The sequence below is a fragment of the Lipomyces oligophaga genome (genome assembly GCF_038497815.1).
Source record: "Lipomyces oligophaga strain CBS 7107 unplaced genomic scaffold V1516scaffold_6, whole genome shotgun sequence".
Lineage (NCBI taxonomy): Eukaryota > Fungi > Ascomycota > Lipomycetes > Lipomycetales > Lipomycetaceae > Lipomyces > [Lipomyces] oligophaga.
In genome coordinates this window covers 1,186,321-1,204,678 of record NW_027117790.1, presented here as the reverse complement: position 1 = coordinate 1,204,678, position 18,358 = coordinate 1,186,321, and the positions used below count along the sequence as shown (strand labels likewise).

The following is an 18,358-nucleotide window of genomic DNA, read 5'->3' as shown; positions in this document are numbered from 1 at the left end:
ACGAGCGAATTGACACATTTTGGGTGAAATTGGATCAAGCTCTGGAGCCCGTACGAGTGATCTGGCCGCTTCCACTCCCGATTCTGTTGATGACCATTCTAGGATCTTTTCTTTTACCAATATATTTCATTTCCTTTCTGTTCACAGCCCCAATCGTTGAGAAATTTTCTTACAGATTTCCCCCCGAAAGTCGAGCTGGATGGAAATCCAATGGAAAGCTACCTGAGTATGCGCCCGAGAAACCGTGCTTGAGAAAAGCAGATTCACCTGAATTCATACAATGCCATTGTCCAGCCACTGGTTCCTATCTTGGACGATTTCCAGCATCAACGCGAAATGATATCGATACTGCGTTGGAAAAGTGTAATGCGGTCCAGCAAAAGGAATGGGCCAAAACGACGTTCGAGCAGCGAAGAGTCGTCTTGCGCTCTCTACTCTCGTTCCTCAAAGAACATCAAGAGGAAATTGTCCGTTTAGCCTGTCGGGATAGCGGCAAGACCATGATTGACGCTGCACTGGGAGAGGTGAGGTCTTACGATGTTAATTTTTGATGGAAATACTAATTCATAGATACTGGTCACCCTAGAAAAACTCAGCTGGACGATAAAGCATGGTGAACAGGCCTTACAACCGTCGAAACGAATTGGTCCTGCTAATTTACTGATTCGATACAAGCGGGCTGAGGTTGTATACGAGCCATTGGGTGTAGTATTAGCTATAGTATCTTGGAATTATCCTGTAAGTATCCTGCAGTGGTATAAACGTAAAATTAACCCCACAGCTACATAATTTATTGAATCCCATCATATCTGCTTTATTTACCGGTAATGGAATTGTTATTAAATGCTCCGAATCTGTGATCTGGTCATCTATTCATTTTGCAGCTATCGTCCGTACTTGTTTAGTATCTTGCGGATACTCCCCTGATATCGTTCAGATTGTCTGTCCCTGGCCTGAGGATGTCGATCATCTTACATCGCACTCTCTTATTTCTCATGTGACATTCATTGGATCCAAGCCTGTCGCACACAAAGTTCTTGTTGCGGCAGCAACATCGCTGACTCCAGTCACTGTTGAATTGGGCGGTAAAGACGCCGCTATTATTCTGGATGAATATCAATCTACCTGGGCGGCCTGCGATCCACTGGCTTCCGTGTTAATGCGCGGGTCTTTTCAATCAGCAGGCCAGAACTGTATTGGTATCGAACGTATTATTGCTCAGCCACTTGCGTATGATGCGTTAGTGAAGGCATTGGCAATACGAGTTCCTACATTAAGACTTGGATCGAATCTCGACGACTTTTCTGAGGCCAATCCGGAGACCCAGGTTGATATGGGGGCGATGATTAATTCTACAAGATTTGAAGTCCTTGAAGATTTGATTTCGGAGGCTGTTTCTCAAGGGGCGAAGCTAGTCTACGGTGGTAAGCGATACCGGCATCCTAAATATCCCGCCGGATCATATTTTGAGCCTACCTTGTTGATAGACGTGCTACCATCCATGAAACTTGCGCAAACTGAACTTTTCGCTCCAATTATGGTATTAATGAAGGCATCCTCAGTTACAGATGCGATTGCACTTGCAAATGAACCCAAGTTCGGTTTAGGTGGAGCGGTATTTGGACAGCGCGGTAGCGAGGCGACGTGCAAAGTTGTTCGAGAAATGAAGACAGGAAACATTGCAGTCAATGATTTTGCGACTTTTTACGTTTGCCAACTACCATTTGGCGGCGTTAGGGACTCGGGCTATGGTAAATTTGGAGGCGAAGAAGGTCTACGAGCTTTATGCCTTACCAAATCGATCTGCACCGATAGATATCCAGGAATTAGCACTACGATCCCAAAAATTGTCGACTACCCACTTCCCACGAGTCTGAAGCCATGGAAATTTGTGGAAGCTATGAATGTCACTGCATATGCTTCAAATCCATGGGAATTTATGAAGAACCTCATCAAACTTGTCTTTAATATGTAAAATTAAATTATTACTGCTGTTGTTACCAAAACTGTATTGCGTATTTAGAAAAATTCTGTAATAATTTGGTACAAATACCTTGATTGAAATTTCCGCCGGATTAGGCGTTCATTTATGGAACTTATCAGAGCAGTCGTAGGCTATTACAAAACCGAGCAGTATAAAGCAGAAAAAAATATTATTTTTAGATAATGGAAATCAAAACAAAAAAGTAATTACAAAATTATGAAGTAGCGTACGCCTCTAAGAAGACCTTCTGCCACAGCCAGATTACTTGGGTGAAACAAAGGCTGTTCAAAGGAGTAGCGCCAAATGAAAAGTAGATATCAAATATCTACCAAGCTCACAGGAACCAAAGATCAACACAAGAAAGCAAATGAATGGAACTCGACGGCATTGTAAAGCTAGGCAGCGTTGATATGAAGAGAAGGCTTGGGCTTGGTGACTGCCTCGATGAGCTCAGAGATAACTTTGTCCTTGGCCTTCGCAGCAGCTTCCTTGATTTCAACAAGCTCTGTCTGGACGCCAGCGTTGGCTTCTTCTTCAGCCTTAGTGTTGGACGACGAATGCTGCAGCAAGTGTCAAAAATGAATCACCACGTATAGGCGGTAAATATTAAACATACCTCGCCCTCAAACTTCTTGAATTCGGTCTCCTTAGCTTCCTTGTACGCAGCAATCTCCTTCTGTGCCTCGGTGCGAGCATCTTTCAATTTCTGAGTACGATCTAGAATGGAATTTTGTTAACTAGTCCTTGTGATGCCAATTGGTCACCTACAGGAACGGGCTTTCGCGACAATGGCCTGAGCCTCCTTCTCAGCCTACATCTTGTCAAAATATTGTCATTTTACCATATAATCAGCTAACAATTATGGAATCAAATACATACCTCGAGAAGAGTTTGGATTCCAACGGAGCTTTGGGCAGACTAGAAAAAAGGAATTTAGTATTTCTAACTCACTCCGAGCTCTCAATTGGTCCCGAATTAGATTTAAACACTGTACTCTTATAACATACCATTTGAATGAGTATTATTCTGTTTTGTATTATGTAAACAAAGAAAAACCTCTTTAAAGCACTTGATAAGCAGGAAATAACTTGCTGAAAGCAAGGCTAGAAAGAACGGAGCAGCTCGACCGCCGAGATACAGCAGTGTTTGTTAAGGTGTTTGTGTAGCTGATAGTGGTGTACAAAGGGCTCGCAAAAGTCAGCGGCTAAAATACTCTTTCAGCTTAATGATAGGTTGGGATAATACTTCGAAGCTAGAAAATAACCAGGAAGATCGAGCGAGGAGAGATGTCGCGAGCTTCGAAAATCACATTAGGACTCGTCAGTCTGTCCGCCGTGGGCGTAATCTACGGTGTTCATTACATCCAGGAGCTCGAACAATCGGTAAGTTAGGCGATAGAAGCATGCTGGATGGATCAACCAGCTGACTACTACGCAACAGAATATGCGACAAGGTGTCATCAAAGATGTTGAGAGACAACGAGTCAAAGAGGAGCGTATGGTCGAGTTACAGCTCCAGCAAGCTCTTGAGCGAGAATTAGAGGCTGAGCAGCCGGTTGACCGGCGCAAACCGAATTATCCAAGTTGAGATACTGATATCCAAGCTACTTTTTGTTGTACATAGTATTCTATATATACCTTTACTCTTCTTTACTCTTTACTCTTTGCAAAAAAATTCAATATTTTCTTCGTTTAGATCTATTTGACGTCTCAGCTTCCTCGTCATAATCGTTGTCATTGTCCGTTCGTAATGGGGGGTACAAAGGTTGCCAGTTCTCGTCAATATTGATCTGCCGAAATGGGAACGGCGGTAAATCAAGTGGTCGGCTTGTCGGTCCAAGGACTTCGACGGCTTGTGCTAGTAATCTTATTCTATTGGTATTTGTAGGCCTTAACGAGTTTGTTGACTTTGTCTTATCTAGTTTTGACATAGCTGGCTTTGACATGGAATCTGGATCGACTCCCGACTTGGAATCTGAATCTGAATCTGAATCTGAATCTGAATCTGAATCTGAATCTGAGTCCAGCGTTGAATTTGACTCCGAGAAATATGCTAATTCTGATGAAAATTCTGACTCCGATTTTATATTTGAATGCGTAGAAACTCCAGTTTCTGCTTCTGTATCAACATTTTCTAATCTTTGCATTAATTTCAAACGGGCTGCTTCAATTGAATTCCAATTGGATAAAGATTGATCCTGCTCCTCACTAGTAAAATCAGCAGTCTGATTCTCCGTTTGCCATCCTATTTGTCTTCTTCGTCTCCTTAGGGCTGCTCGTCTTCGGTTCCGAGATTTGGTAGCTTTGCTACCTTCGAACGGAAGCGACCGAACCACACTAATTTCACTTGACCGTCTAGATACGATTTTCGGCTTTAAAATATCTTCTTTAAATATGCATTCATCTAATTGTGTCGCCGGTCCAGCAACATCGATAGATTCTATTTGATTGTGACTCTCGATTTTATCATCCTTGGGTTTAGCCAGCTTCCAAGGAGGCACAGTGAACACCGAGTGATCACTCATATCTAACCTTGTAATCCTAAATTCAATATTAGGAACTTTGCAACTCATAGAAAAATTTTTCGAAAATTTCTTACCATATCTTATCATCCGAGCGTAGCACATCACTCGCGATCTGCCACATACTCAGACGACTCCAAGAAGAATCCAGAATGCAAGCGTACAGTCCAGGTTGGTACTCGCGTTTATCTTGCGTACTTCCAAAGACACTCACAACTTTGCACACAAGATCGGCAATACAAATTCCACTCTCTAATTCCTGCCTTGAAATTGTCCAGATAAAAGTTGATCCTGGATCAATTGCTACCGGGCTATTAAAAAACCAAAAATATCCCTTTTTTTCCGTTGGTACCGACGGCCGAACATCGATTCTGGCTAATTTCTTTAATGTGACAGAAAGCCGGAGAGAATTTTCTTGAATCTCATCGTTGACCTTAAGTCCTTCCATTGCATAAAAACTGCATTAATTTCAATTCTCTCTACAACTCCTCGAGTAAGCTAGTCTATTGTTTTACGTACTATATATACTCCCATCTATATTTCAACGGGGAAGCAAAACACAATCTATAATGCGGCAACTTAAGAACTTCAATTGACAACCAAATAAAAAGCATGCACTTATTCAAAAATCATACAGACGTACACCAAATAAATTAGAAAGACAATCATAACCAGTTCGCTTCTATAGCTAGTCGGGATCAGCTCCTCCACTAAACAGTAAGATAATCAAATAGACATTCAACACGCTAATGAATCCCCAAATCAGAACACTTATAGCAGTAGTTAATTTTCCATTCGACATATCTACATACTCTATATCGATACGCTCAAGATCAAAACTCATCTGGTTCTGAATATTAGTGGCTGAATCATCAGCTGTCATGGCAGTATCGGGTGATGTGTTAACAGGTACTCGCATAATGCTTTTACTGCAAGTAAAATAGACAACAGGCGCCGAAACAACAGGTAAAATAAGAGAAAGAATGACTTGTGAAAAATTCAAAACGTCGCCCAGTCCTTCTCGACCAACAAAAGCAGCAAACAATATGCAAGGAACAATAGCAAGAGACCGCGTTATCAGTCGACGGATCCACGGCGTCATAGTCCAATGAAGAAATCCTTCAGATACCATCTGACCGGCAAGAGTGCACACAATACCGGCAGACTGACCTGAAAATAGCAACGCAAGCGCAAACAGTGTACCCGCGGCAGGTGAAAGCGACTGCGACAACATTTCATGGATAGAAAACAAATCAGCATCGACCGCACCAGGCGAGTTCGACAGAGACGATCCAGACACAATCAAAATTGCGCAGTTCACAAATAGTGCAAATGTAATTAATGACACAGCCAGCTCAACAATCGAAATGTTGAGTGCGTGTTTAATCGCTTCCAGCGAAGGACGATAACGATATTCATCTTGAACGCTGTCATCTTCGCAAGCTTCTTCCTCATTGGCAGTGTATTTTCCAATTTTTTCGTCGTACTCACGTAAACGCGGCTGAACAAGGCCAGAACCAAGATACAAACTATGAGGCATAACAGTAGCACCGAGTATTCCACACGAATAATACAATCCGCGTCCTTTCAGCGCGACTCTTGATGGAATAAAACCTGCCACAACTTCGCCAAAAGAAGCATCGACTTTACTAAGTTCAACACAGAAACAGCCCACAACAGCTATGACAAGAACAGCAACCGCATATTCGAACCAACGCACAGCTTTCAACGAACCGTTGGGCTTATATGCAATAAGAACAATCAAAACATCTATAATAGTAAATGCGACTCCAGCAACTAATGGGATATGGAAAAGAATGTTTAAAGCGATCGCAGTACCTATGACTTCGGCCAGATCAGTCGCGATGATCGCGAGTTCAGCCAGTAAGTACAAAGCTATGCAAGTTGAGCGAGAAAAGTGCAAACGACAGTTTTGAGCAAGATCCAGACCTGTAACTGACCCTAGTTTGGTGCACAATGCCTGTAGGTAGATGGAAAGCATGTTCGATATCAAGATAACGAACAGCAAACGATATTGAAAAATTGCGCCAGCAGCAACGTCGGTAGCATAATTGCCAGGGTCGATATATCCCACAGCAATCATAAATCCAGGACCAATAAAGCCCATGTATTTGGTGACTAGTCGTCGCGCGCTATCCCAGGCACGTCCGAACCGGGAGTCGGAAGACGGATATTTGGACAATAGCCCATTTCCTGGTCCCTCAAACGTGGGACGGCCGTTAGGGGATGGAAATGGATCCTGGTCAGGAGACTCAAAAATGCTTTCGTTTGCAAATGGCTTCGCCTGAGCAGATCGACCAAGAGGATATTCAAGCTCGTCAAGCTCATAAGCTGGACCCAATGTTTCTGAGGTATCAAAAGACTTCCCAGTAATAGATATGCGCCGAGCACGGGTCGAAGTCCGGGGTTGGCGTTTACTAGCTGAGGTGGAGCTAGAAATTACGGGAGAGGCCAAAGACTTTTTGTATGTGATAGAAGACGAAAGGGAAGAAGCTTGAGGGTTGGTCGAGTTACGATCACGACGGACAGGATCGCCAGTCGTGTGGAGAATAGTTTCCACGTTCGTCCGCGGTTTGGTGGCCACAGCTGCATCAATACTCCTGCTAGCACTGCCGCCCGAGTCTTCTAATAAACCTGGCATGTCGATGTTCCGACTGTCTTGTTTTTTAAGTAGTCCTTTATCAGAACGATTGGTCGAAAATGCATTATCCATAACTGGCGGGTTCTGGTTATGGAACTCATCTCCTGCGGGCTCAGGATCACGGGTCGGACAGTTCATGTTGTTTCTCTCCCACAGGTGTGGTTTGGCGTCGCAGATCTTTCACTTCAGCTAAAAAGGTTCTTTCAAGCCGAAACAAACTTGGAATTTCGTAAGATTCCGTTCAGAGATCTGGTCCACGTAACCTATTTGCCCTGCCCAGCATTAAGCTGGCTAGTTGTTCCTCGTCGACCTGGGGCAACCGAAGACGGTCCAGCCACAAAACTTCCAGCCACATGGTCTGAGCCACTCACGGATGGTCAGTCGGATGAATCCGGAGAACCGACCCGACTTCTACCGGATATCTGTATCTGTATCTGATCTGTATCTAACTAATCTAAACAGAGCATTCACTAGCTTATTACAATTAAACTCCTACAAATTAATATCAAGATATATCAGCGTTTCCATACGGCTGCCGTGCGCGCACGTAGTTCCTTCCCAATCTCACTTCGGAAAGTTCTCAGTTGGTCCCACAGTTCCCGAATCCCTATCCGTCTCTCCGGCAGCATCGAGTACTGTAGACTATACAACCTGCTCCTTTGGATTGGTACAAATTGACCTGTTAGTAAAAGGCCAACAACATGCAGCGATAAATAGTACCGCTGAATTCGTTTGCATAAAAGTAAATATTGTTGGAACATAGCGGAGACGGGTAACGCAACCGGTCGTAGTTCCAAGTAAACTGCTGTCGCAGTATCGGAAGATGATTTCAGACTCTTTGCACCCTTGAGAGAATACTCTAGTCCACCTGGTAATCGTTTGGAATCTTTCAGGCGCAGCATGATCGCAAACAGAGGGAAATGATTCAGTAGTGCCAGTGAGCTTTCCAGTACCGCGTTGAGTACTATTATCCCAAGTCGAGCACTTGCGAAAGTCAAATAAAACACTAGCACGGTGGGAATCAAAAACACCAACAGCGTGAACAGTAGCGTCCCGAGTAGCAACTGATCCAAATCATAATCAACAGAGTCGATACGATTCCGCAGCACGTTCCTACGTTTACCACGAAACAGGTGGAATAATGAACCCAAGACAGTCAATTGCCAGTTGTAGATACGCGCTGACGCAACATAGCACGAATATATTTGAATGGTCATGAATGAAATGATATCGGCAATCAAAGCGATCGAAAAAGTTGCTCCAACAAACCCAGATAATCCAGCGAGATAAACAAAGCCTGGTAGTAAAGGCTGTAACATTCTCAACAAGCCGCCCCAAAATTCAATCACCCATAAAAACAACTCGCCGAAAAACGCTACCAACTCGTTGTTCAATTTTAAGCCTCCAGGCCAATCCATGAGCCACTCGATCGTTCGTCTGAGACCTTTAGTAAGTGTCTCATTGATACAATACTCAATGAACGAAACGATGTATTCACGGTTTTCAATCATGTAGGCCCCGACTGCTGCACCAATAATAATGTCATTAGCAACCAGCCAAAGACTGTTATAAAATCGAATATACTCTGGATTAAACGCTGTTCGAATTGATAGTTTTCTCTTTTGTTTGTGTAATCGCATGTACTGCACAGGCCAATAGCATGCCTGTTGTAATCTGAGATCAAGCTGCTGGACAGTAGCTGAGATTTCCCTCAAAGCAGGTATATTTGTCTTAGGATACCACTCAATCACTATCAGCACAAACTCCGACAATATCCGATAAGACATAATGGCAACGAGCAAAAGCCAGATCGATACAAGACCAATGACTGTGGACAGTACACCAAGCGCTCCCAAGATTTTGGAAATGGACCGCCTAAACCCCCCGGTCAGTCGCTGTGTCCATGTTAATTCAGACCCATCTGGACGGTTGAACTCGACTTGGACGGCATCCCGTAAAAATAAGCCCAACTCATATGCGATATTAATTTCGTTTATACTCGTGTCCATACCTTCATTCGCTTGCACAGCACTTCGACATACGGGAAACCCTAGACGAGTGTGTCTCTCGATTGTTGAGATCAGTAACTGTCGCTTTCGAGCATCGGCGCTGGCTTCATCCTCAGCTCGATGGACCGAACTTCTATCTGCTAATTCCAAAGTGATAGGCAAAAATGAAATGTACTGTAATCTCTTCGATATGGGTTGAAAATATAAAATGACTTGAAACGAATTACAAGTGGAAACTGGCTCTGATGAACCAGGTCGGATAAATGAGGGATAGAACTGAGGCCAGGGATCCATTCCGCCTTGGACTCCAAATAATGGAAGCTCCCGGTCGTCAGATCGGTTACTATTCAGTGTACCTAAGACAGTCAATTTTGACAAATCAATCGGGCTCTCCAATATCTGACCATCGTCACCAACGACGGGCCCAAAATCCGGTGCCATATGGTCCCCAACCATCACAGAACCTACAGATACACGATGAACATCCAGAATAGTCGACGCATATCTATCGATAGTGCTCTGCATTTCAGATACCTCGATATCCTTGTACAATCCGACGACGACAAACTCGCTTGCTGAGTTCTGGAAGCCAACAATTACAACTCGAGAACCAGACGAAAGAATATAATTTGAAGGCCAAAATACTCGCAAAACTGTGGGGTTGATTGACTTTTCTTTCACCGTCTGCCAGACCTTCTCCCGCAAACCGAAAATCTGGTCGTAATCATATTGAATCCGTTCCTTTTGGTGATCTCCAACGCGATAAGTGACTGTCTGAGCTGTGGTTGCTCTTTTAAAAGAATTTGAAATCCTCGGGACTGTACCTGAAGTATTTCGCGAGAAGTGCCCAGCTTCCTGTCTTCGGTTTAGCATCTCGCCCATCTGCGCAGATGTTGGGGATTCGTCGGTCGGAGAGCTGGCAGATGAGACAGGTACAGACCTTGCGCCAGAGATTGTAGTCCCCGCATGATGAACACGCGCAGAAGAATGTTGATTAGCGGGAAGATTAATATGCATACTACTTTTTCGTCGTCTACCAAATCCATCTCTGTCAGCTGTTTGGAGATTCGTCAGCCTGAGCGCACGACCTTGTCTAAAATGGTGCTTAGGCTTGTCTTGATCGATATCATCGGGATCATAGTAGGTTGTGATGTCTGCACCATCTGGAAACATCCCTGATCCGATCTAAAGATTAGAAGCTACCGCGTCGCCTCAATTGATCGCGCGCGGAGACAGTCTGTCCTTGGTTGGCGCAGTTCTGATATTTGTTAGTCCGCGAATTTATTTACTGCCCTAACCAATTGAGTGACCCACTTTTTCGGATTCCTGTAATGCAATGATCGACAAAGGTGCTACGAGGATCAAAAACAGTAAAGAAAGTGCCCCGATTGCTATTCCTGCGCGGTCCTGCATCGACAATGATTAGCTAGACCACACCAGATGGATTAAACTTTTAATAGACCCACCAAGATGCTTTTCTCCAGCACGAGAGAACAAAATGTAGCTAAAAAATGAAAGACCCGGAACTTATGAGAAATATAGCCTGTTGTGAAACACAAGACTGATGCCACAGTATAGATAACCAAACGCATTAATTGATATCTAAGCTGTAGAATCGTGTCTCCTCCACAAAAACACTGGCTTAGATCGATAAACGAATATATGTTTCGTATATCTATATTAAAAATCTAAACTCAATTCAGATTGTGATTCCAAAATGCCTCATGGAACCAATGATTTAAAATTTTTCAACTCAGTCAGTTTTCATTCTCGTTTTCGTTGTCCTAGAGCTGAGAATATCTCTCTCGACGAACTTCAACTCAGCAGTTAGCTCAGGTCATGTGATCAAGTTAACTTGCTCTGGCATTTCCAGGTCGTTTATAAGATCGATCGTTATATTGGAATTGCTTAAATTCCGCGTCGAATTTAATACAAAGATTTTCATATTCTCATTGTGCTAAAATATGTATAAACCTGTAAACTACTAAGGAAAACTAGACCAAAATAAACCTTTATACGCCCACCCCGAATCCACATAATCAGATTAACCCGTACTTGTCCGAAATACCTATACTGTATCGATCAAAGTTCAACCACAGTTTCCGAAATCTAATCTATACATTCGCCATGATCTTCAAATACTCCGGATATTTCAAATACTCCTTTGACGACTGGTATCTAACCAAACTAATTTCTAGCTTCGACCAATCCGTTCGTCCTCTATATCCTGCTTTCAGGACCAGACTTTCAATAGTTTCTTGTTTAGTCTTGAAATGCTCAGGTGCCACGTCCGGCAAATACGTAGCCGAGTATCTATGTCCGCTAACGGAGAATGAAATACGGATCCCATGTACTCCCCATTCCCAGTCTAACGCATCTGCAGCATCTTCAAAATTAGTCAAGAGAGAAACACTAAATTAGTTAGTAAAACCCTAGCTGAGAAAGATCGAGTTTAGACAGCATACCCGCATTCGAGAGACGGCAGCTCTGGTGCTGTAATGGGAGGAAATCTTGAGTCGTAAAATGCCCTGAGATAGATCAGCCCTGCAATTTGATGACTGTCGTCATCCGGAAAGAGATAAAATCTTACGCTGTCGAAGCATAGGATTTAAGACCGTGCTCTAGCGGCTGTGCCTGGAAAGTGCCAATACACCCGCGCAGGCGATGACTACCATGAGATGTGACTGTATTCCAGGTCACAAACAGCGGATACTTTTCAGATTGCGCAATCGGAGAAGCATAATTCCTTGTCATCGACACCGATCCGTCGGATTCTGAACTAGTATCGATGCTCTCTGATGGCGAATCGCAAGTTCTGGCAAGGGCTCGTTCGAAGTCACCTAGAGAATGGGGATCGCGATCTTCGAACTCAGCAGCTAATACGTCAAAACATAAAGCGCACTGAGCTTTACTTGCCATGGTGATTCGAAATATTGTGCTATGGACAACTAATAATTAGTCAACTTCAGATTCAAAACTGAGCGATATAATTACTTACCAGCTACTTTCCAGGTCATCATCAAGAACAGCACGTTGGGACTTTCGAACAGGAAGCGTGAGTCCCAATATTATCCTGTCTGTGCAGGTACCGCATAGAACAAAATCGTGTCTCCAGAAAAGTCCTAGAAATCTGATGATGTGATAAATTAAAATGAATTAAAATGAATTAGAACGGCAGAATCGCAATAAATTTAATGAATACTTGTTTATGAATGACACTCCCACGATACGGGCTCTAAGAAAGTCTTCACAATTTGTCTTTATCTATTTGAGAGGAAAATCCAGAACAAAATCAGATTATCACAAAGAAATCAATTAAATTGTCATAAATAATTTCATAATTTGTAAATCACATTCGTTTACTGATTTCCTTTGGTCCGTCCACAACACCGACTCAGTATGGTTATCTAATCAACCAAGCAGTTCTCCCCATGCGACGGTCGATGACGCGATCCGCCGCGCGAGGCTAATTTCTTTTTTTTTCGAGATCCAGCTGCCAGTCTCGCCAGAAATTGAAGTACTTATTTGGTCCATAAAGCACTGAACAATTGTGATGATCATTGCTGATAGATTTACTGGATCTATTTAGCCTTAGCATAATAATTTGCATAATAATTAGATAATGGCTGATTCCGTGGACTCATCGCTCTCACGCAAGCTGAAAGATACTGTAAGTCGGTTGTGTCTTATCTTTATCATCCTTTCTAACTACCTAAAGACGGCAGGATTTGTCGGCGGCGCTGTCCAAGTGTTGATAGGTATGATGAAGGTTTCAGTGCATATCGATAATATTGCTAATTAATTTAGGCCAGCCCTTCGATCTGGTCAAAGTACGCCTGCAAACTGGTCAATTCCGCACACCAATCGAGGCATTCCGGAAAACACTAGCTGCAGAGGGCCCGCTGGCTTTTTACAAAGGAACTGCCTCTCCACTGATTGGTGTCGGAGTCTGTGTATCTGTTCAGTTCTATGCATTCCATGACGCTCGGAGATTTTTCCTGTCTCGGACAAATAGAGATTCTCTGTCTCTACCCCAGTTCTATCTTGCGGGCGCTGTCGCTGGTGTAGCGAACAGTCCGATCGCAGGTCCAGTTGAGCAACTTCGAATTTTACTCCAGACCCAGCGATACGATGCGAAATTATACGATGGCCCAACTGATGCAATTCGGAAAATATACTCAGCGCAGGGTCTTCCAGGAATATTTCGCGGTCAAACGGTTACTTTGCTCAGAGAAGCTCAGGCGTACGGTCTGTGGTTCCTTACTTTTGAATATCTCATGCAATCTATTCAGAACCTACGCGGCGTCAAGCGGCATGATATACCAGCATGGCAGGTTGCAGGTTGCGGAGCCTTGGCCGGCGAAGTTCTCTGGCTAGGCTCGTATCCTCTAGACGTCATAAAAAGTAAGGTCCAGAGTGACGGCTTCGGCAAAGACGCTGTGTATAAGGGCGCGATAGATGCTGCTCGGAAAACATTCAATACTGCTGGATTATCAGGCTTTTGGAAAGGTTTAATTCCTACTTTGCTCCGTGCTACTCCATGCAGTGCAGGCACATTCATGAGCGTTGAGCTCACAATGAGATTATTGGGTTGATCAACTCAACCCGTGTAATTCTAATTCATAATCTAATTTATTTTAATCAATAATCTATTATCGTGTAATGTACTGTGTATATCCAAGAATCTAATATCATCGATACCGCTAATGCAATGCCAAACTATAATAATTGATGCCATAAAACAAATCCAAAACTCCTTGTCTAAATCAAGACAATTAATGATAACCCCAAAACAGCCATGCCTAAATCAGCAATTAGACACTGAATGACTCTCCACATCCACATTCACCCTTGATATTTGGGTTTTTGAAAACAAATCGATTCGACAGCTTATCATCAACCCAATCCATTTCACTACCAATGATTGAAAACAGAGCTTTCGAGTCGATTAACACTTTAACGCCGTCTTGAACAACTTCCTCGTCGAACTTGCCCGGAGCGTCGACATACTCTAAGTGATACTGCAAACCTGAACAGCCTCGGTTACGGACACCAATGCGTAGTAATTTAGGAGAGGGTCCATCCAAAAGCTGGCGAACATGCGAAACAGCAGAATCAGTCAATGACATAGCAGCCTTTCTCGGTTTGAACTTGCGGAAGGTCTTGCGAACTGGAGTAGTCTCTGCGGCAATAGACTCAGGTCGAGAATGTGATTCCGCAGAAGGAGCTGCAGTAGGAGAAGATTTGACATTAAACGGAGAAGGCTTCTTGAATGCCACACTGTGCGAAAGCTTAGCAGAAGACTTCTTATTCTGACTAAGTCGACCGGCATTCAAGATCTTCTGCAAATCGTCCTTAGAGGGGGGATTCTCAGAGTCAAATATTGAACTGAGATCGGACTCTGCCGAATCCAGACCACCAAAGTTGTGTCGTCTCCATGGCGGAGTTTGAGTAGCACCTGCCACAGAGGAAACAGCAGCACTTCCCGGTGCCAGTTCCGCCGAAAATGGAGGAGCCACATTAACAGACTGAGCCTGTGTCTGAAGAGATCGACGAACGGCAGTCCGGGCCGCCCGACCGACACTGAGCGAGTTCTGGCGAATATACGACATATTAGCGAGCTGTATTGCTTAAATGTATTTGATATGAATTGAAATAGACTGCTCAAATAAACAATTGTATTGATCAGTAACAGAGATTTAGTAATAGATCACAACAAATTGAAGGAAACTGGCGGAAACGTCTAATAAATAAGAAAGAGTAGTCAGACTCTGTGGCGGCCCAAACTGGGAACGCGGAGACAGCACGAGATAAGATGAAGCGCCGCGACCGCCAGCTGGCCAATGACAGTCTCCGACCAAGGCTGACTGTTGATCCTGGAGCCAATCAGAATCTAGATATTGTCATCGATTTCGGGTGTCAACTTCACTGATGTCATTGATCCATAACTATGAATTATTTTGTTCATTTACGCCATAAGTTATATTAGTCTGTGCACGACGTTATTCTTGGCTAGCATGTCTTCAGCGTTACATAATCTTATATATACATATCGATTCTGCAGGAACTCGGGCAGAAATACATATCCTGCTATCTCATCTGTTTTGTGTCTATTAATCTTAATACAATTTTGATTCGTCGTCCCCTTCATCTTCTCTCTGCTGTCGCCCTGCTTAACAATCAGATTCTTACAAATCCTCGTGCTCTTGTGGCTTGATCTGCAGAGGTTATTTACTCCAATGAGGCACGCTACCAACGAGGCTTGCGGTTCCGCCAATCTTATCGCATCTGATTATTTCATGGCTTTCAGAGAACGGATCTAGTAAAAGTCCATCAGCACATCCGCCCTTTATCTTTCGTCCAAGTCATCTCTTTAAGTAATAAAGCAAGTTAAAAGTAGATTCATGAAATTTAATGCAACAATCGACCAAGAAGAGAATCATAAATCAGCCAAGCTTCGCAGTCTTACTGTTCTCAAGCATTCTGACTGTCTCGTAGTGGTATGTATCTTCGGTACCGTAGATTTGCTTTGGAAGTTCGGATGTCTGATCGAGCCATCGCCTGTGTATGATCTGGCAGTACCTGCACATCTCGAATAAAACTTTCTGGTCTATAATAGCTAGCGGCATACACACAAATTTGCCGAATTGTAACTGTCAGCGTATCCACTGGCTCCGTGACATCGTGCTCAGGAGCTTGTCAGAGTGGCTGGCCTTCTCTGAGACTGCTGCGAAGCATTAAAAGTTTCAACCTTGTCGCAGCACTGGTCTAAATAAGTTGTAATCTGAATTGCATTTTGCGCGTAACATAAGCTCAGACATATTCGTCATCTGTTCAAATCGTAGATCTATCGAAAGAGAGGTTTATAGATTTCACTATGTCGGTTCCTTGTTCTACTTCAATTTCGCTTCTGGTTTCCAAAAAGAAGTCGGGAAGACACATAAGATGGCAAGATATCACCAATAATTATGCTCTTGCTATTCCTATTTACGTCTCGGCTGTTGTAGTTGGATGTTCCCATCGAGATAGACAAAATAAGCATTCCACTTGATATATTAACTACTGAAAGTATATCTAATGTCTAGTAACAAATGCAGTATATATGTTTTCTATGAGAAGCACAATGGCATAGTACATTATAGCAAATTTCCGAAAACTTTACTCTGGACTGCGCACGAAGACCCCGGCTGTTGGCCTACCAAAAAGTTTTTACTACTATCAGATTCCGGAAACAGTTCGCTCGCCAAATTCATCCTTCGCATCTGTGTCATCTCATCCGATACTAATTGTTTTTCAGATTCTTGTTCATTTGTTGCAGTTGCTTCCTGTCCTGCAGTCGTCATTTCAGCGTCTATGGCGATTCCATCATCCAATCCCCTGCGAATTACCTCTAGAATTTCATCTACACGACTCATCACAGACGAGCTCGTACTTTTCGAAATAATCGCAATTACGCCCGCTCGATCTCGAGGTTGTCTGCGTGCAAGCATCCCAATATAACGGTTTGGAATTATATATTGGCATCCTTCATCCTCGGCTCGACTCACTTGGTCTCTCCATCTGGTTAGTGCACGCAAAACATCTAGCTGCTTTCCATCAAAAATTTTGAACTTAGTTGAAATAGAGAGCCATCCTCCTATTCCCTTTCCATACTCCTCATCATAAACCGGCCATTCGTAAGATTTCTGAGCCAACTGTCTGGACTCCTGTAGAACCTCCGCAATCCCGGTAGTTTCGCGTTCGACGCCGAATTTGTTAACCACAGATATCGTACCACGGCCAAGCAAATCATTTCTCATTCGATCAAAAATATATAGCAAAAAATGTGTGTCACATCTAGCATAGTAAGCCATTTCCTCTGGAAGCGGCCTTATGCGCCAGTCCGCCAACTGGTACTTCTTGTTGGTATCGAAATCACAGTAGTGTTCGAGCAAATATGCAAGTGACTTTTTGTTGAAATCTAGCATAGTCGAGCCAAAAAAGGTATCAAATAAATTTACTACATAAATCCCCAGATCTCTTTGGAGCCAGGTTACATCCGAGCCGGCCCCATGCATAACTTTAACAATCTTTGGATCAGTGAATACTTTGTTCAAAATCTGTAATTTCCCTCTTAGCTTAAGGGTATCAATCAAGAAGTCTCGCGATCGGGTGCTGATCTGCATGAGCGATACTAGTCCGATATACGAACGAGTGTCGTTGTGTTCCAAATCGACAGCGATAGCCACTTCTTGAGCTAGTTCTTTAAGCATACTTTTTATACTTGCTTCATCTTCAACCCAGATGGGCTCACTGGTCTCTAAAGGCATAGGCTCAATTGGCTTGCAAAGTTTTGAAACGTACTTTGGATATTTTGCCTTCTCTATCTCAACAGTATATGGATTGACGTACATCATTCGTCCAAAAGTCCCAGGAACCAATTCCAAAGAATCAGCCAGCGACACGATTGCGTTCGGTTTAGATGTTAGCCGCGGTTTAAATGGCAGCTCGTCAAAGTTATTAATAGTTTCTGTAAAGAGGAGTTGAGGTTTTGGAATGTCCCCATGCATTAATTCGGGTTTGAGCGTATTGCGAGAAAGTTCGAATTTACCTACAGACAGATTCTCCTTCTGTCCTGTAAGGCTATCTAGCTGCAAGTCCTATAGAATGTCAACAAATTGTTGTCAGTCGGTAAGAAGGATAAATAACATACTGCCTTCTCGAGTAATTCTGTGTTCGCCTCATGAATCTCCTCCCATCTATCTGTCAACTCCATTGGAAGCTCAAATTTCGACTCCATAGAGACTCCTGTAGCAGAGTACAGAATATTAACCAGATTCAACAGTCTTGCAGCAGACGCGTCCTGTCTTGCGGCAAACTCATTCGATGTCATGCGATGGAACTTCACATCATTATTCGCTAACTCGGCAGCTGTCTCGTTCATATTACGAGTAGCAGCTAGCATCTGCGCGCTCTTTTCTTCAGATTTATCTAGATTCGCCATGCTCTTCCGTCGGCACACTGTCTGGCACAAATTACGAGTCAAAATATGACGCGATCTACTCAAATGTATCGCACGCACGTACATTCCACAGCCATGCCTTTTCCTGGTTGTTCTTCTAAGGATCGTGGCGAGGTATATTTTTGCATCCCACGCTTACCGGTGGAATTATGCTGATCTAGTGTGCACGCACAATACCCTT

The 18,358-nt window shown here is 43.3% G+C and overlaps 10 protein-coding genes across 10 annotated transcripts; 3 read left to right on the top strand and 7 right to left on the bottom strand.

Annotated features, from left to right (window-relative positions):
- Positions 1 to 89: 89 nt before the first annotated feature.
- Positions 90 to 1,975, top strand: V1516DRAFT_626484 (Aldehyde/histidinol dehydrogenase; the record flags this gene model as incomplete). Its single annotated transcript, XM_066919751.1, has 3 exons — positions 90 to 524; positions 571 to 738; positions 782 to 1,975. 3 exons carry the CDS (start codon positions 90 to 92, stop codon positions 1,973 to 1,975), a joined length of 1,797 nt encoding a protein of 598 aa, XP_066776457.1.
- Positions 1,976 to 2,134: 159 nt separating this feature from the next.
- V1516DRAFT_679270 (H+-ATPase G subunit-domain-containing protein) lies at positions 2,135 to 3,123 on the bottom strand. The gene is made up of 5 exons (XM_066922886.1): positions 2,992 to 3,123; positions 2,864 to 2,902; positions 2,753 to 2,795; positions 2,601 to 2,701; positions 2,135 to 2,544 (listed from the first exon to the last, which is right to left on the bottom strand). The coding sequence occupies exons 1-5, from the start codon at positions 2,992 to 2,994 to the stop codon at positions 2,380 to 2,382; spliced, it is 351 nt and encodes a 116-aa protein (XP_066776456.1). The 5' UTR covers positions 2,995 to 3,123; the 3' UTR covers positions 2,135 to 2,379.
- Positions 3,124 to 3,236: 113 nt separating this feature from the next.
- V1516DRAFT_679269 (uncharacterized protein) lies at positions 3,237 to 3,731 on the top strand. The gene is made up of 2 exons (XM_066922885.1): positions 3,237 to 3,366; positions 3,425 to 3,731. Exons 1-2 carry the CDS (start codon positions 3,271 to 3,273, stop codon positions 3,569 to 3,571), a joined length of 243 nt encoding a protein of 80 aa, XP_066776455.1. The 5' UTR covers positions 3,237 to 3,270; the 3' UTR covers positions 3,572 to 3,731.
- V1516DRAFT_498179 (uncharacterized protein) lies at positions 3,535 to 5,030 on the bottom strand. The gene is made up of 2 exons (XM_066919112.1): positions 4,583 to 5,030; positions 3,535 to 4,524 (listed from the first exon to the last, which is right to left on the bottom strand). Exons 1-2 carry the CDS (start codon positions 4,951 to 4,953, stop codon positions 3,660 to 3,662), a joined length of 1,236 nt encoding a protein of 411 aa, XP_066776454.1. The 5' UTR covers positions 4,954 to 5,030; the 3' UTR covers positions 3,535 to 3,659.
- Position 5,031: 1 nt separating this feature from the next.
- On the bottom strand, positions 5,032 to 7,470 carry V1516DRAFT_679267 (natural resistance-associated macrophage protein-domain-containing protein). Its single transcript, XM_066922884.1, has one exon. It carries the CDS (start codon positions 7,303 to 7,305, stop codon positions 5,194 to 5,196), a length of 2,112 nt encoding a protein of 703 aa, XP_066776453.1. The 5' UTR covers positions 7,306 to 7,470; the 3' UTR covers positions 5,032 to 5,193.
- On the bottom strand, positions 7,471 to 10,641 carry V1516DRAFT_679266 (N-acetylglucosaminyl transferase component-domain-containing protein). The gene has a single exon (XM_066922883.1). The coding sequence runs from the start codon at positions 10,347 to 10,349 to the stop codon at positions 7,683 to 7,685; it is 2,667 nt and encodes an 888-aa protein (XP_066776452.1). The 5' UTR covers positions 10,350 to 10,641; the 3' UTR covers positions 7,471 to 7,682.
- Positions 10,642 to 11,123: 482 nt separating this feature from the next.
- On the bottom strand, positions 11,124 to 12,158 carry V1516DRAFT_679261 (AMMECR1 domain-containing protein). The gene is made up of 3 exons (XM_066922882.1): positions 11,767 to 12,158; positions 11,642 to 11,704; positions 11,124 to 11,588 (listed from the first exon to the last, which is right to left on the bottom strand). The coding sequence occupies exons 1-3, from the start codon at positions 12,093 to 12,095 to the stop codon at positions 11,291 to 11,293; spliced, it is 690 nt and encodes a 229-aa protein (XP_066776451.1). The 5' UTR covers positions 12,096 to 12,158; the 3' UTR covers positions 11,124 to 11,290.
- Positions 12,159 to 12,644: 486 nt separating this feature from the next.
- On the top strand, positions 12,645 to 13,873 carry V1516DRAFT_679259 (mitochondrial carrier domain-containing protein). Its single transcript, XM_066922881.1, has 3 exons — positions 12,645 to 12,846; positions 12,895 to 12,934; positions 12,984 to 13,873. The coding sequence occupies exons 1-3, from the start codon at positions 12,799 to 12,801 to the stop codon at positions 13,769 to 13,771; spliced, it is 876 nt and encodes a 291-aa protein (XP_066776450.1). The 5' UTR covers positions 12,645 to 12,798; the 3' UTR covers positions 13,772 to 13,873.
- Positions 13,808 to 15,160, bottom strand: V1516DRAFT_679258 (uncharacterized protein). Its single transcript, XM_066922880.1, has one exon. It carries the CDS (start codon positions 14,786 to 14,788, stop codon positions 13,991 to 13,993), a length of 798 nt encoding a protein of 265 aa, XP_066776449.1. The 5' UTR covers positions 14,789 to 15,160; the 3' UTR covers positions 13,808 to 13,990.
- Positions 15,161 to 16,312: 1,152 nt separating this feature from the next.
- Positions 16,313 to 18,159, bottom strand: V1516DRAFT_686950 (ribonuclease H-like domain-containing protein; the record flags this gene model as incomplete). The annotated part of the gene is made up of 2 exons (XM_066923695.1): positions 16,313 to 17,815; positions 17,869 to 18,159. The coding sequence occupies 2 exons, from the start codon at positions 18,157 to 18,159 to the stop codon at positions 16,313 to 16,315; spliced, it is 1,794 nt and encodes a 597-aa protein (XP_066776448.1).
- Between the last annotated feature and the right edge of the window lie 199 nt (positions 18,160 to 18,358).